General features: G+C 38.9%; 1 protein-coding gene across 1 annotated transcript in view; it reads right to left on the bottom strand.

Moving 5' to 3' along the window:
- LOC140736015 (cadherin-like protein 26) overlaps positions 1-16968 on the bottom strand; it is an 80851-nt gene that overhangs the window by 15512 nt on the left and 48371 nt on the right. The window contains exons 9-14 of the mRNA XM_073061694.1: positions 10367-10509; positions 8330-8563; positions 7928-8149; positions 6974-7089; positions 5620-5688; positions 476-556 (exon numbers count right to left, since the gene is read on the bottom strand). Coding sequence (XP_072917795.1) covers positions 476-556; positions 5620-5688; positions 6974-7089; positions 7928-8149; positions 8330-8563; positions 10367-10509 — 865 coding nt within the window. The remainder of the gene's footprint in view (positions 1-475; positions 557-5619; positions 5689-6973; positions 7090-7927; positions 8150-8329; positions 8564-10366; positions 10510-16968) is intronic.

Raw genomic sequence — 16968 nt, 5'->3', positions numbered from 1 at the left:
GTGTGAGCTCTGGGCCCTGGGAGGGTGGGGGGTGGGGTGTGATGGGTGGGCATCGGGGCCATTGCACTCCTCCAGGGGCAGTGTGGTGCACCATCCAGCCTGTAGCCCCCCCCCCCCCCCAACCGCCTCCCGCAGTGTTTGCTTGGATGGAGACAGCATCTATTGTGGTCAATTGTGGATTGATGGCATGAGTTTTGGTCTCTTTTATTGCATGATTGTGATAACATTGTATTTGCTATCTTGTGTATGCCTTGTACTATGTGTGACTGTTGGTACTGTGTTTTGCACCTTGATCCTGGAGAAACACTGTTTCCTTTGACTGTATTCATGAGTATTTATGAACAACTAAACTTGAATTGAATAGTTCTTTGTGCTGTATGACTCCTTGACTATGACCTACAACAATGTGTTGCCTGACACCCTATCAAAAATAAAAGATAACATCACTCAGTAGCAATTAAAGATTTGTTCTTACTGAATCACGCCTATAACCCCAGATTCTTGAATCATTTGCACCGTATTGTCGAAAAGTCTTCATCATACTTCCTGTCATCCCCTAAAGTGAAAATAAGTCAAACATAAAGTGTATTCATCCATGTTCTTCAAATTGACTTATACAAAGCACTTACATGATTAAACACAAATTGCTAACAGCTTTGAGAATTCATAAGATAAGAGGCAACTGATTAAGTTACAAATAAAATTAGTGAGGAGGTGGGATTTAGAGCCATGTCGTTAGTGCATAATCAATTGATGTTTCATGTTGATTGGTGTTCTTCACGGACTTGTAATGGAACAACAATGAATGAAGAAAAAGAAGGCCTTATATCCAAGTTTATTGATGTTACTAAGATACCAGGTAGCTAGAATATAGAGTGGAGGCATTAAAAAAACTTGTGAAGGACTAGATATGGATGGCTGTCAGATTTATACATATGTTTTGCACATTTAAAGGTACTTCCATGAATTTAAAATCCAATTTCTCAGAAGTAGTTGATTAGAAACATTAAAGTTATAGCATTAGGTACAAAATATTTCCAACAATATCTATACAATGTTATAGGTTCCACTTACATTGAGGAAATATTTTTAATGGAAGGAAATTATGGTCTAAAATATTGACCAATTGCACAGGTTTATGGAAAATATAGTCAATAGTAGGAAACTAAATCACAGAAAATCTTAAAAGGTTTGGAAAACTGAATGAAATTTTGTGCTCAATTTTTATCTTGAATAACATTTTTTCTCAACCAATAATTTTATCCTGGAGTTCACAAGTAACATATTTTTCCAACCAACTGCAAAATCCATGCAGGCTAGTTTGATGATCAGTGGTGAGACCTGTCTCCTGACTTCTGAACTTAAAATCCTCATCAATAATTTCAGTCATTTTTCACTCAGTGTGAATGAATGAATATTCATTTCTTTTAAAATTCCAGTAAAACAGGCATTTCTAGAGTTTGACTGTCAATTAATGAATTAAGTATTTGAAATCTATGCAACAGTAGATACACCACATCTCGGTAGAGATTGATAAGAGCACCAAATTTCTTGGTGTTCACCTGGTGGAGAATTTCACCTGTTCCCTCAACACCAGCTCCATAGCAAAGAAAGTCCAGCAGCATCTTTACTTTCTGTGAAGGCTGAGGAAAGTCCATCTCCCACCCCCTATCCTCATCACATTCTACAGGGGTTGTATTGAGAGTATCTTGAACAGCTGCATCACTGCCTGGTTCGGAAATTGCACCATCTCGGATCGCAAGACCCTGCAGCGGATAGTGTGGTCAGCTGAGAAGACCATCGGGGTCTCTCTTCCCACCATTATGGACATTTACACCACACGCTGCATCCGCAAAGCAAACAGCATTATGAAGGACCCCACACACCCCTCATACAAACTCTTCTCCCTCCCGCCGTCTGGGAAAAGGCACCGAAGCATTCGGGCTCTCACGACCAGACTATGTAACAGTTTCTTCCCCAAAGCTAACAGAAACCTCAATACCCAGAGCCTAGACTGACACCTTACTGCCCTATTGTCTTGTTTATTATTTATTGTAATGCCTGCACTGTTTTGTGCACTTTATGCAGTCCTGGGTAGGTCTGTAGTCTAGTGTAGTTTTTTTTCTGTGTTGTTTTTTACGTAGTTCAGTCTAGTTTTTGTACTGTGTCATGTAACACCATGGTCCTGAAAAAATGTTGTCTCGTTTTTACTATGTACTATACCAGCAGTTATGGTCAAAATGACAATAAAAAGTGACTTGACTTGACTTGACTTATGCTCAGTATGCCTTGATTAGGAAGAGAAAAATCAATCAATTGTCTCTGCTTCAAAATATTTTTTCACAGACCTTGAAAATCAAATTCCTTGTGGTGTTCTGCATTGATGATCATCAATATATAACTGAGGTATGAAGAATACTACCCAAGTTAAAGAAATGTCAGTGAGGCATTGTGTAGCAAGAATCAATGGATTTGAAAAAAAGGGGGAAGAAACCCTGAATTCCAACAAATGGAAATACCAAAAGCTTTGTACCAAATTGCTGCTGTTTAAGCTTAGACCTGGTGTATACTGAATTGAAAGTGGAGGAAAGATTGTAAGAAAATATGTATTAAATTATTTACTAATTGCTTTAAATTGTTATGAATTTTAATCATTTGGAATTAAAGTGGAAGTGCAAAATCCTTGACATGATTGATGATTGGATAATGGTACTGCTTAGATTATTCAACTATTTTTCATTGGTAGATCTCTTCTACCATCTTCCTTCCCATCTCCGTTTGACTAAGGCTCTCCATTGAGAGGGTTTGATCATGAACATTGTGTCTCAGCTGTCTGCATGATACACTAGCCAGAGCACTGCAATATGGAGGGCAAGCGATTGCCCATGGAGTAGCCTCCTCATCTCCATGTAGATGATGAATCCAAATGAACCGCAGAGACCACAACAATTTGGCACCAGCGGAGTCATAGGAGTTGCCAATCAGCATTGAGCTTGACGTAGCACTGCCTTAGGGACTCCAGCTCTGGGTTTTCCCTTGAGGTTTACTCCCGAAGCCTTCCCCATGAGTGGGTATAGCTGCAAGGGTTTGAGATCTGAGTTTTCCTTCTCGTAGATGAGTTGCCAACCACGGCTGATCTGCCCAAAGTGGCTGGTTTTAAGGTGCCAGTAAATCCTTCTCCGGTCAGTAGAAACAGAAAACGAGGAAGTGGACTTGGCTTGTTCAGATGCACGCCATTGGGAGCGTTCAATAGGTAGTGGTAGCTTTTCCCTACTACCACCCCCGGCTATAACAACCTTAACAAACCACCATGTGACAGTATATCATTATATTGTGCAAGACCATGCCACAACAGGGCATTGGCATTAAGATTTGGCACAGTTTGGAAACCTAGATCAATAGAAGGGGCTCTTCATAAGCTCCCACATATCACAGTGGTCAGCAGTGAATACAGGCAGCTTTTGTTGCTGGTAGCAAAATAACACATCCTTTGTAAAATCTCATCTGCTGTCCTTGTCAGCCAAATGCAGACGAGATGCAGCTTTTAGTTAAGAGAGTTATCATAATTTTTACTAAGTAATTCTTAGGCCCATGCCAGTAGAAATTGCATTTTTACCCTTGAGCTTGGGGTCTTAACAATGAAATACCAAGGGCAGATTATTTGGAGAAATCCATTAATTCCCCCACTCATTAGCTTGCTGAATACTCAGGAGAATCTCTGGACAACAACATTGTCCCTAACAGCACACTTAGAAAAGGCCTCCCTAATGTATTATATACAGATATCCTTTCTCTCTTGTATCCATGCCCTTCTCCCTTCCAACCTTCCTTGCCTGTTGCAAAGACTGGGCCTTATTGTTAGGGAGGTCATGGGGAATGCAGCTATGATAATATTCAGTTATATCACTGAAACTCCATCCAAAGGAGGTCACAGACCTTCACCATTACTGTTAAAAACATGAGTTACCAGAAGCCATATTCTTATACTGCAAGATCAACTTATGCAGCAGCACCAAAGGATTACAATGCACCTCACTGCAAAATATGTATGCAATCTTGCACAACCTCCAGTATTCTGCACTAGACTGAAGGAGTTAGTGCCAAAAAGTTAGTCTGTCATTAAAAAAATATATCTGGAATGAAATAAGTGCTTGGAAAACATGATTTCTATGTGAGGGACTAACAACTTCTTCAGGAGAAAAGTTTAACCAGTTTAAAATGTTCCAAACAACAGTATGTAATAGATCACATCATTAGGTATTGATTCTACTCACAAAATGCCTAAAGTGTATTTGATTGTGTAGTTGATTTTACCAAACCCCACAATTGCACAGATTGACCATTTCTGTACAGTTAGCAAGAAAAATCAAATTCCATTGTAAAGACTTTTCAAGTGATCTTATAGTGTAAGTAGCAATTGTGCATATTAACAAGACATGTAGACTGGCATCATTTTTCTCAATGAATAGTCCAAGTTGCTCATATGCGTATATGTTATTCATTGAATAGCATGCTTCTAGAACATAGAAATATTTTGGGGAATGCAATATTTCATGATATGACAAAACAAAATAAACATCAAAACAAAATTCTAATAAACATCAGAAACAATGCTGACATCATTGCTAACGCTTCACAAGTTTGCAGTACTATTACAAGCACAAAGTTGTGCATTTATTTATGACTGTGTTGCACTCTGCTTTCTGAGAATCCAAAAAGTCAGCATGAGATCAGAGGGATCTTGGGGTCTGAGTCCATAGGACACTCAAAGCTGCTACGCAGGTTGGCTCTGTATTTAAGAAGGCATATGGTGCATTGGCCTTCATCAATCGTGGGATTGAGTTTAAAAGCTGAGAGGTAATGTTGCAGCTATATAGGACCCTGGTCAGATCCCACTTGGAGTACTGTGCTCAATTCTGGTCGACTCACTACAGGAAGGATGTGAAAACCATAGAAAGGGTGCAAATGAGATTTACAAGGATGTTGCCTGGATTGGGGAGCATACCTTATGAGAATAGGTTGAGTGAACTCGGCCTTTTCTCCTTGGAGCGACAGAAAATGAGAGATGACCTGATAGAAGTGTTCAAGATAATGAGAGGGATTGATCCTGTGGATAATCAGTGGCTTTCCCCCAGGGCTGAAATGACTAGCACGAGAGGGCATAGTTTTAAGGTGCTTGGAAGTAGGTACCAAGGAGATGTCAGGGTTAAGCTTTTTTTTTTACACAGAGAGTGGTGAGTGCCTGGAATGGGCTGCTGGTGGCAACAGTGGAGGTGGAAATGATAGGGTCTTTTAAGAGACTCCTGGATGGCTACATGGAGCTTAGAAAAATAGAGGGCTATGGGTAAAGCCTAGGTAGTTCTAAGGTAGGGACATGTTTAACACAGCTCTGTTTCTATGTTTCTATGAAAGAGCAGTTGCCCATTTCCAGTACTGCCAAAGTGCATATATCTCATTATTTAGACAGTGCTGACCTTGTGAAAAGGGCTAAAAGGGTATTTTGAGCTTCAAATGTTTGCACTAACCATTTTATTGCAATACCTCATCATTTTTCCTAATGCTAGATTTTCTATGTTAAAGACAATATCATTTACATTCTACAGAAATTATTTTACTTACTTTATCTTTTTCAGAACCAATGTAGTTCAGATTTGCTTCTTCATACAAAGGCAGCTTATTTGACAACTCCTGAAATCAAACAAAACCTCTTAAGCACCAAAGACCTATTTTGAACAATGTCCATTACAGTCCTATTAGTTTGCACTTATTAATTACACCCTTTCCTATAAAAAGTATGCATCAACTTCAAATTATTAAGTAGGAACATTTTGCAGATTGTGGAAATCTGAAATAAGATTAACACTAATTCATCCTTTTTTTACATTAAGTAATTATATTATTATGTTTTGATTATTTAACCTATTGCAATAATTTATGCTTCACTTGGATTTCATTATATTTCCCAATGAATGAGGATGAAGAAAATAACTGAAGAGAAGTTGGAAGCTTATACATAAATGAAAAACCAAATTTGGAAGCTTGTTTTTTTCATTGACAAGTAGGATTTATTAAAAACATTGTTGGATCTGGCCCATTGCTCCAAGCCATCATCTGTGGTTCCTACCAGTCGCCATGCACTTGTTACAGATGTAGGAAATCGATCTCATACACTTCTGCACCATGGGGGGGGGGGGGGGGGTGCGCAGTGAGCTTTGGAGACATCCAGATTCATGAGGTGTACTACAAATGCTCTCCATCCAGAGATGAACTTTAACAGAAAGCAGTGTTGAGGGCTGATTTTCATCTCCTTTCAAAGAACTGAAAATTTCTGACTGCTTTTAAATGCTTGAGACAGTCAGATAATTAAAAAACTGTTCAAATTGAAGTAAATAATCTAAAATTTATATTAAAAAAAGCTTGTTAAAAACAGAAAGATCTTGGGAATGTTGGAGATAAAAGTAAGCTAAATTAACATAACTAAAATATATATATTTCCCTTTATGTTCTAAACCACATGTCTAAAATTTTCTTTGAAATTTCTGGAATTCCCAAGAGTGTGACAGTTTACTTCCAAGCCTCAGCCCTTCCCCTGGACTCCAAATAAAGTTGAGTAATTGAGCACTGTGACTGACACGGCATTGTTTGTCACTAAATAATATGATGATGAGCACAGTTGGCTTTATCCAAACAAATGGTGTGGACTTACTAAACATGCAAAAGCTCAACATCAGAAGCTCCATTCAGAATCAGCATCTCAAGATTTACTTCAATGTGTTAATGGATCTTATCACTTCAAGTATTGATACACAAAGGACTGACGAAGGGTCTCAGCCCGAAACATCGACAGTACTTCTCCTATAGATGCTGCCTGGCCTGCTGTGTTCCACCAGCATTTTGTGTGTGTTGTTTGAATTTCCAGCATCTGCAGATTTCCTCGTGTTTGCTATTTAAATTGTAGCCCAGTTTTACTCACTTTAAGATCAATATGAGGTCCCTCCTGGTCATATTTCATAATTGATCCACAGGCATACTCAGCTGAGAACGGGAAGAGATTTTTCCTTTTCATGGAAATAATCAGACAAAGACCCACTATGAAAAAAAATTATTTAGTTAAGTCTGCAAGAATGAATAGATTAAAAATGTTCAGTTGACCAAAATAGTATCTAAATGTTAAGTGCAAATAGTGATTGTAAGATTTTGATATCTACAGCACAACGGAATGAAAACAAATTTAGGTAGGTTAGCTATATGAGGCCAGTACAAAACAAACTGAATAATTAATAAGATTTATTTAAACACTACATTTCACTAAATTTATGAATACTAAAGCCACTATAGAGGACCAATTCCTCCTGAAGTGACTAATAGCTGAAATAATCACTCAAGATAATGGAAGTGAAAAATCTACATTTATTCAAAAGGCAATAGGGAGGTGTAGTGAATGAATCATGAATTTCTAAATGGAAATTCATCTCCCACAAAAACACTTCCTTACAAGTTATCGTCAATTATCAACCGCTTTAAAATAGGTCAGATTATTTGTTGTGATACTGGTTCCTAATCAGAAAGCCTTGTTCATTGAAAGACAGAACAAAAAATTAAATTCTGATGTCAGCAAATACTTGCTGAATTTAATCCATTAATGTGTAAAGCATACAATATGACTTCATCGTTACCTGGAATTAGAGAGAGTTGAAAGAAAAACAAATGGAAATACTTAGCAAGTCAAACATTGTCTGTGGATAGAGAAACAGGGTTTAATTGGTCACATATGCCCCTCTCTTCCCCTATTCTCTCAGATCTCAGGCAAATGTATTGATAAATTAGATAATTAAAGAGTTTGACATGTATTATTGAGAAAACTTTCACATTCAGTTTTACTGAATCACAGTTTGAATATGTGGTTATGGTGCAGGAATTTACTTACATAACAAAAACAGAAAAGCTGCAAACAGAAGGACAATAGCAGCAACACTCAGAGCAGCAGTTGGTGGCTTAGGATCAGGGCATCTTTTTCCATCAGGACAGGAACAGACCCATATATGTAATGTGTTCCTTTGGACCAATCCCTGTCTATCTTGAACAGTTAAAGGTATGGTGTAGTTTCCAACTGGAATTTCCTTTCTTCTTAAAAGATTAACTGAATAACCTGCCATGAAAGTACCAACGTTTATTGACACAAGGTTAGTCGGTAAATACAACTATCAAGGACTCAAAAAGCCCATTCCAAGTTAAGCATCTGTCATTATACATTAACCAGAATTAAATGTCAATAATCTTCTGCAAGAGTACAGTGACCTTGGCTAACAGCATCAAGTTTACCACCTACCAGTCATTGTCTCCAATTCCCACAGCTCCTTTATATTTGGTTCATTATCCAGAAGTGAAAACTTAAATGGCCCTCCAAATGGATTCATGTCGTCATCTTTTGCTTTAAGAGTCACAAACTGAGTTTCGCCATTATAGCACAATTTTTCATATGTTGAGATCAAATAGGGCTTATTGTCATTGACATCACTCAACATAATATTCAAAGTAGCAGTGCCTGTTAAAGGTGGTGTTGCTGGAGGAAAGCAAATCATAAATAATGAATTGTACTTATAATAAAATATATAAATTTATCTTAAGCAACACACACAAAATGTTGGAGGAACCTCGCAGGTCAGGCAACATCTATGGAAATGAATAAACAGTCAACATTTAAGGCTGAAACCCCTCTTCAGGACTAGAAAGGAAGGGGGAAGTCAAAAGAGTAAAGTTATCTTTCTTTTAAATAAACAGTCAAATGTCATCTAAATTCACTTCCTTTCTCCTTTTCCTTTATCCTTGAGCAAGTCCATTGGTTTGGAATTACCAGTCAGCTGAGATCTTGCTTTGGAAACATTTCACTCAAAACTGGTACAGGTGCAATCTATATTGGAATCATAAGTAAAATTTACAGTCAGTTCTGCTGTGTGTGTATGTGCACGTGAGAGAGAGAGAGGGGGAGAGAGAGAGAGGAGAGAGGGGGGGAGAGAGGGGGGGAGAGAGAGGGGAGAGAGAGGGGGGGAGAGAGAGGGGGGGAGAGAGAGAGGGAGAGAGAGGGGGGGAGAGAGAGGGGGGGAGAGAGAGAGGGAGAGAGAGAGGGGAGAAAGAGAGAGGGGAGAGAGAGGGGGAGGAGAGAGAGATATCACATGATGTAGTTAATATGAATCATCGATCATGATCTAACACCTGCATTCAACCTGTTTTGACTGTTTTTGATGTTGATATCTAGTATTACAAGGAAGCAGCAATGAACAATTCAAACTCAGCAGGCACCCAGCCATGTAAACAAATACTCCACTCCTACTTATAATGATGGCAGTATAGATCTGTGACTTAGTTCATTCTAGAAACTAACCACAGTATTTATACAGACCTCACTGCCCTAACCATTCTCAATGAGGATTTCAGTACAATAGAGTAGCAGTCCAATCAGTGGCAATCAGCTAGGGGAAAATTTTAGACTTTTGTCTTCATGTACAAATCCCAAGTGTCTGCACAATTATTTAAGTAAAAGCCAAAAGTGCTACGTGAAGTGGTTGGTCTTTTAGCAGAAGATCTAGTCCTATCACATTAGGACTTATTCCACATAAAAACTAAACACTTCTCCAAGATATTCATCCAAATTAGAGGCACCAATGAAATCCGCGGGTAAATTGCTATGATGCCCAGATCCAAAATTCATCGGAGAAGAAACACATGTTGATTGAAAGAGGAATTCAAAAATAGAATGCAATGAAGTGGAAAATCTTGCACTGCATGAAATCAGATTCTAATAATTGTAAGAGATAATGTAAGTCTCCAAGAGCATATTCAGAAAGACAAAATTAGCACATCTTGAAATGTGTTAATGTATCTAATAATAGATTTTAAGGGAATAAGTTGAAATCCATCAAAATTCTCCTCCTTTATCTTTAAAGTCAATGAAAATTGTTCAGGGAAATAATGCAAATTGCAGGTGGGGAGAAAAATTAGTTGTAATTGAGTTACTGTGGGTTGCTTAGAAGATAGTAGAAATTTCTAATGCATCATATTAGAACTTTTAAGTCCAACGGGCAAAAAATACTGAAGTAACTGCCACCAGCCACAATCAATTAAACCAAATGAGTGCCCATTGTGGAAAATAATAAATTATTGTGTTTAAAATTCTTCTTAGATTAAAATAGATTTCCAAAGCAGTGAGGCTTTAAAGATCTGAAACTAATCTCAATATCATTGATTTTTACAGCAAGATCATCATTAAAATTCATCTGGAAGTTAAATAAGAGAAGATTGCTAGTAAGGAGAACACAAACAAATCTTCTAGTAAAAATATAAAGGCAGTTGTTATATACTGACTTACCATCATCAACGGCATGAATAATAACGCTGTAAATACTTTCATTTACATAAGGAGACTCACGATCCATTTTACGTAAAGCTCTAACAACACCAGTCTTGTCATTTATTGTAACCCAATCTTCTGGATCGTATGCCTTAGCGAACCTTTTAAACAAACATCATAAGTTTGTTCTTCAATACTACAGAAAATTATAACTGCATACAAAATTATACAAATATCCCATTTCCTACAGTGTCATTTTATGCAACTCCCATTTGATCTCCAATAATATTTGTAATAGAGTTGGAAGAATTGTCTCGGTTCATGAAATGAAGAACTAAAATATGTGTTTTCATACTCAGTCAACAAGAAATGTAGCAAATATTTATCACTTCAAATTTTTGAGCAGGAAGAGTGAATAGAATTCGCTCTGGCTTCTGAGACATATTCAGCAGTTTTGTGGCTTTGCCAAATACAACATCGTGCTCCAAGATTTTCTCATGCACTACAGACCTGCAACATTTTTGTATGTACAAATATTTCAAATTGTCAAGCTCAAAACTGAAGTAATCTCATTAAGTATTTTGGCCCAGAGACAAGGCAGATGTGAGAAGATGTTCATTCAACAAGTTGACTCTCCAAACTTCTCTAAAACAGCAAAGGGAAGTTGTGGGATAACAGTGACTAGGGAATTGAGGTAATATTCTTGACGAGTTTTTGACAAGCATCACAGACAGAAGGGGTCAGTTTAGTTTTCTCTATACCTCTGTCTATAAGCTAGAGATCCAATAACTCATAGCAGGCTCTCTCCCTCCACAATGGCAATGTTGAGGAGCATTCAATAGTTCAACATAAATTTGGACGTTCACTCTGCTGAATTATGCCATGAGTGTCCCGGGAGGATACATCCAATAGAAGCTTCACTTCGCACCCAGTACTCTAACCTTACAGATATCATGACCTTCAGTGGCATGGCTTTCATTGTGCATATGTGGTGCCTGTCTTACAGCTTGTTCTTGTTGCCTATCAGATAGTCAATAAGGCCCAAGTACATCTGGCAAAACATTGCCATAGAAAGAAGCCATTTCGCCTGGCTCCAGGAAACTAGGCATGGATTTATTACCTTTCATTGGCCAAGTGGAATCTGTTTTTTGTCAAGAAGGGCAGGAGTTAACAGTCAGTACACACAGCAACAACAAATGTCCAAAAAAATAGTTCTAATCAGGATAGTGAGTGGGTTGGAGGGGAACCTGTAGGTGATGGTGCTCCTACACTCCCCTTTCCCTCCTTGTGGTAGAGCTTGTGGGTTGTGATTTCAGAGTGGCCTGGCCAAGTAATCACATTGCACATTGTAGAAGGCACTCATTGCAATCATCACCTGCCGATAATGGAGCAAATGTATGTTTAAAATGGTTGATCCTGGCTGGCACTGAATCTAGAGGTGCTGCACGAGCTAGCAGAGGGTATCATGTTGTGTCTCATAGATGGTGGAAAGGACTTGAAAGTCACTTTCCATAGGACACCCCTCCTCTGATCTGCACAAAGAGCCAATGTATTTATGTAGCTGGTCAGGTTGAGATTCTAATCACTGATAATTCCCAGGACTCCAGTAGAAAGCCTACTGCACAATCAACTGGAGCAGAAGTTGATTTGCAGAGAAGCCTTGAAATCAGCTAATTGTCCTCTAGCACTTTACACAATCCAGATTCCAGCAAATTGAAACAACACTGGAGATGAAGAACCGTAGCACAGGCCAGACAAAACCTGTAATAACTAACTAACCTGTAATTAGCTAATCGTCCTTGTAATTAAGAGGGAGACATTTATAATTTGCTGCTGAATGATTGCTTAGTTATGCAAGTTTAAGACTGAACTCCAAACTGACAATTTTGGAACCTATCAGATTTGTACAAAATTTACCCTGACCTTTCTACTGCATGTTTCCAGGAAATGATTTAGCTCCTGTTGCTATTTATTCTATAATTATGGGTGAACAGTGGATGCCCTTATGAATTCCTAAGGGCCACCTTTGCACTACTATACAAAGAACACTACCATGCCTTAAATCTTACCAATGACAGCTATATACTTCCCTCAACAATCTGAACTTGTTTATCACATACAGTATATTCCTACAACTGACTACAAATCTTTAACTTCCTTCTTCCCAGCATGGTAAAACTTCTGCGGGTTCAACTCAGCAGAGGTAGAGACAGGGAGCTCAGAAGTTAACTACTGAGATGCTAGTGTCCCTGTTTGTATTTGGGCCTCATGAGGGCTCTATAATGGATTCCTCATCAGCATGCAAGGACAGACATTGAGACATGAGACAACATGTAGAGCACCACAGGGAGAGACAATATGCTGGAAGTAATTTGTGATTCACCACGACAATTGACTCATCATTATCTTAAGAAACATCCACACTCCTCAATAGCAATGATGTGAAGAACACATGACTGCAATTAAACAGGATAATCGACAGACAAGACTAAATATCTTCCATTTTAAGTGGTGCATATAGTTTTCAGATGGATGAAGAGACGACTATACTTGTTTGATGGCACATTTGATAGTCTATGTAGGGACGATGACATTACTGCAAACACATGCCACATATATTAGAAATAGACTCCGCCAAGCTCATCGGGAACAGTTGCCACATCAGCTGGTGCCTCACACGTTCTCTACTACAGTTCCACAGGATGGCAATGGTCCAGCTGCAGCATTCAGCCATAGATGAGCACAGCTCACAATGCTGGCCTCCACGAGATTTCTCCACTTGCTGTCTACGATTCAATTATGACATGTTAGTTGTTAGGGGAAACCCAACTAGTTCATTAAAGGGCAGGTGACCTTTTATAGTTTTTGTAGATATTTTAAATTATGTACTACAGTGTCCTGCTGTCGCAAAACAATAGATATCACGACATATACCAGTGATCTTCAACCTGATTCCAATTCTGACAAGTCTGTTGCTTTAGGCTTGGGAAAGCAAGGTGATTGGGATGGACAGAAAATAGATCAATATGTCATTGTATTCAGCGTCCCTAACTCACTGATGTCACTCAAAGGGCTTTGGGACTAAGCCACTGAGCCAGGCACCGCAGTTGCTACTGAAATTATTGCCATTCTCCAGCTAGAATGCTTCACCAGCTGATCTGTTCTCGCTATCAGCAAATTGAGAGCCCTGACAACTGCCTCTGCTGTGGATTAGCCAGTCTTCAATGATTATGGAAGTAACATTGAAAAACTGAACTCCATTTTGTCTATTCCTTCAGTTCAAGAGTCATCCAACTGTATGGTTCCAGAATCTTTTTAACTACTAGTGAAGATACACAAGCATTTATACAGCATTATTCTTCTTCATTTCAGAACATCTCAAAACACTTTCAAAACAATAAGATACCATTAAAGTGCACAGTCAGAAATTTGCCAGCCAATTTGTCCGCACCACACTCAGTCTGTTTTTGATTGAGAACCATCATTAGGTCTGGGCCTTGGATATAACTCCCCTGCCATAACAATCATCTGGTGTGGCAAATGGATCCCAAATTGTATCTGGCAGAATTGTATTGTAATCCTCCAAGCTATACCTGCACCCTCACCATCAACACAGATTGTTTAAATTAGCCACATCTCTGTCTCTTGAAGGTAGCTGACAACCTTATCTATTTAACTTCAAACGCCATTGTGATCTTCTGGCATTCACAGAGACCTATGTAGTGATTCCTTTAACAGATTGACTCCATTCCAATTGGAAACTTGATACAATATGGAAATATCGAAGTAGCTTCTCACATAGTTCCCATTCAACACACACTAAATACTGGAGGAACTCAGCAGGCCAGGCGGCATCTGTGGAGGGGAGTAAATAGGCGACGTTTTGGGCTGAGACCTTTCAACATGAAATGCTGACTTTTTGTTCTCCTCCATTGATGCTGCTGATTTCCTTCAGCATTTTGTGTGTGTTGCTTTGGATTTCCTGCATCAGCAGAATCTCTTGTGTTTATGATGACCTAATTCCCATACTTGATCATGGAGACCATGAAATACAGAATGATGTCACACTATTTCCACAGTTTCAGCTATCATGCTAATCCTTCCTGGAATCGTGAGCACCAGCCTTTTCAGAATACCTTTAAATTTCCACAAGTTCATTTGTCTTTTGATGCAGAGAATAATGGCTTGAATATACTATTGACTGTATTTCACCAGGTAATTAGGTGTGCTTTACCAGTCTTCTGGACCAAAGGTCCATTGTATAAGTGGAATGGACCTCAATAATATTGTTCACAATTGGCAGTTAAAGGTCCATTTCACAGTTATGTTAAAGAATAGATATCAGCCTTCATCATGATTGAAAGTTGCCATTAAAAAGATTACATTAACTTAGTTTCAGTGCAGTTTCGCTTGTTTCTCTCCTCCACCCACATCCAGTTGCAGTTTTTCCATGGTGAGCTGATCATGAGCTGTCATGTGGTAACAATGGCTACAATGGAAAAATAACCCTCATTGAAAAATAAATGTTAATTTAAATTTCGAGAGAAAGGATGGGCAAAATGAATGACTAGATGTGAGTCATAAGTCAAAAGTATAACGTTCAAGGTGTCTATTTTGGCATATACTTCAAGTGTAGATAATAAGGAACATGCTGAATATGGACAGTTTGCCAAACATGAACAATGTTGCAAAGGGAAGTCAAAGCTAATGTAAAAGCAAAAGAGAGGGCATACAGTAAAGGAAAAGTTAGCGGTAAGACAGAGGATTGGGAAGCTTTTAAAAACCTACAGAGAGCAACTAAAAGAGTCATTGGGGGGAAAAGATGCAATTTAAAAGCAAGCGAGCAAACAATATCAAAGAGGATAGTAAAAGCTTTTTCAAGTGTGTAAAGAAATAAAAGAGAGATGAGAGTGGATGTAGGACCACTGGAAAATGAGGTCAGAGAAGGGACAAGGAGATGCCAGATGAATTAAATGAGAATTTTGCTTCACTCTTCACTGTGGTAAACACTAGCTGTATGCCAGATGTTGAAGGGTGCGAGGGAAGAGAAGTGAGTGCAGTTACTGTTACAAAAGAGAAGATGCTCAAAAATCTGAAGGACCTAAAGGTACATAAGTCACCCAGGCCGGATGAACTGCACCCGAAGATTCTGAAAGAGGTAGCAATAGAGATTGCGGAGGCACTAGTAATGACCTTTCAAAAATCATTGGATTCTGACATTCTGCCAAGAGGCCTGGAAAATTGCAAATGTCACTCCACTCTTTAAGAAAGGAGGAAGACAGCAGAAAGGAAATTATAGACCAGTTAGCCTGACCTCAGTGGCTGGGAAGATGTTAAAGTCCATTGTTAAGGATAAGGTTATGGAATACTTGGGGCCACAGCACCAGACAGGACCAAATCAGTATGTTTTCCTTAAGGGAAAATCCTGCCTGATGAACCTGTTGGAATTCTTTGAGGAGATTACAAGTAGGATAGATAAAGGGGATGCAGTGGTTGTTGTATATTTGGACTTTCAGAAGGCCTCTGACAAGATGCCAAGTGGCTATTTACCAAATTAAAGCCCATGGTATTACAGGAAAATAACTGGCATGTTTAGAGCATTGGCTGATTGGCAAGAGGCAGCAAATGGAAATAAGAGGATCCTTTTCAGGTTGGCTGCCAGTGACTAGTGGTGTTCTGGAGGGGTCAGTGTTGGGACCACTTCTTTTTATGCTGTATATAAATGGTTTAAATGATGGAATAGACGAATTTGTTGTCAAGTTTGCAGATGATACAAAGATTGGTGGAGGGGCAGGTAGTGTTGAGGAAACAGATAGGCTGCAAAATAACTTAGACAGAATAGGAGAATGGACAAGAAAGTGGCAAATGAAACACAATGTTGAATAATGCATGGTCATGCACTTTGGTAGAAGCAATAAATGTGCAGACTATTTCCTAAACAGGGAGAAAATCCAAAATTCTGAGATGTAAAGGGGCTTGGGAGTCCCTTGGGCAGAACACCACATGGTTAACTTGCCTGTGGTGAGGAAGGCAAATGCAATGTTAGCATTAATTTCTATTATACAAGAACAGGTGTGTGATATTTATAAGGCACTGGTGAGGCCTCACCTTGAGTATTGCAATCAGTTTTAGGCTCCTCATCTAAGAAAAGATGCACTAGCATTGGAATATGGGGCAGAGGAGGTTCACAAGGTTACTTCTGGAATGAAAGGGTTATCATACGAGGAAAGTTTGAAAGCTCTGGGTCTGTACTCAATGGAATTTAGAAGGATGGGGGGCGGGTATCTCATTGAAACCTTTTGAATGTTGAAAGGCCTAGACAGAGTAGATGAGGAAAGGATGTTTCCCATGTTGGGGGAATCTAGAATAAGAGGGCACAGCCTCAGGATGAGGGGCTACCATTTAAAATAGAGATGCAGAGAAATGTCTTTAACCAGAGGGTGGTGAATTTGTGGAATTATTACCACAGGAGTTGTGGAAACCAGATTGTTGGTGTATTCAAGGCAGAGCTTGATAGGTTCTTGTTGGGACATTCCATCAAAGGTTATGGGGACAAGCCAAAGAGTGAGGCCGAGGAGGAGAAAAAGGATCAGCCACGATTGGACAGTGGAGCAGACATG

The sequence above is a fragment of the Hemitrygon akajei genome, chromosome 11, assembly GCF_048418815.1.
Source record: "Hemitrygon akajei chromosome 11, sHemAka1.3, whole genome shotgun sequence".
Classification (NCBI taxonomy): domain Eukaryota; kingdom Metazoa; phylum Chordata; class Chondrichthyes; order Myliobatiformes; family Dasyatidae; genus Hemitrygon; species Hemitrygon akajei.
This window is presented reverse-complemented; position numbering and strand designations above follow the sequence as displayed.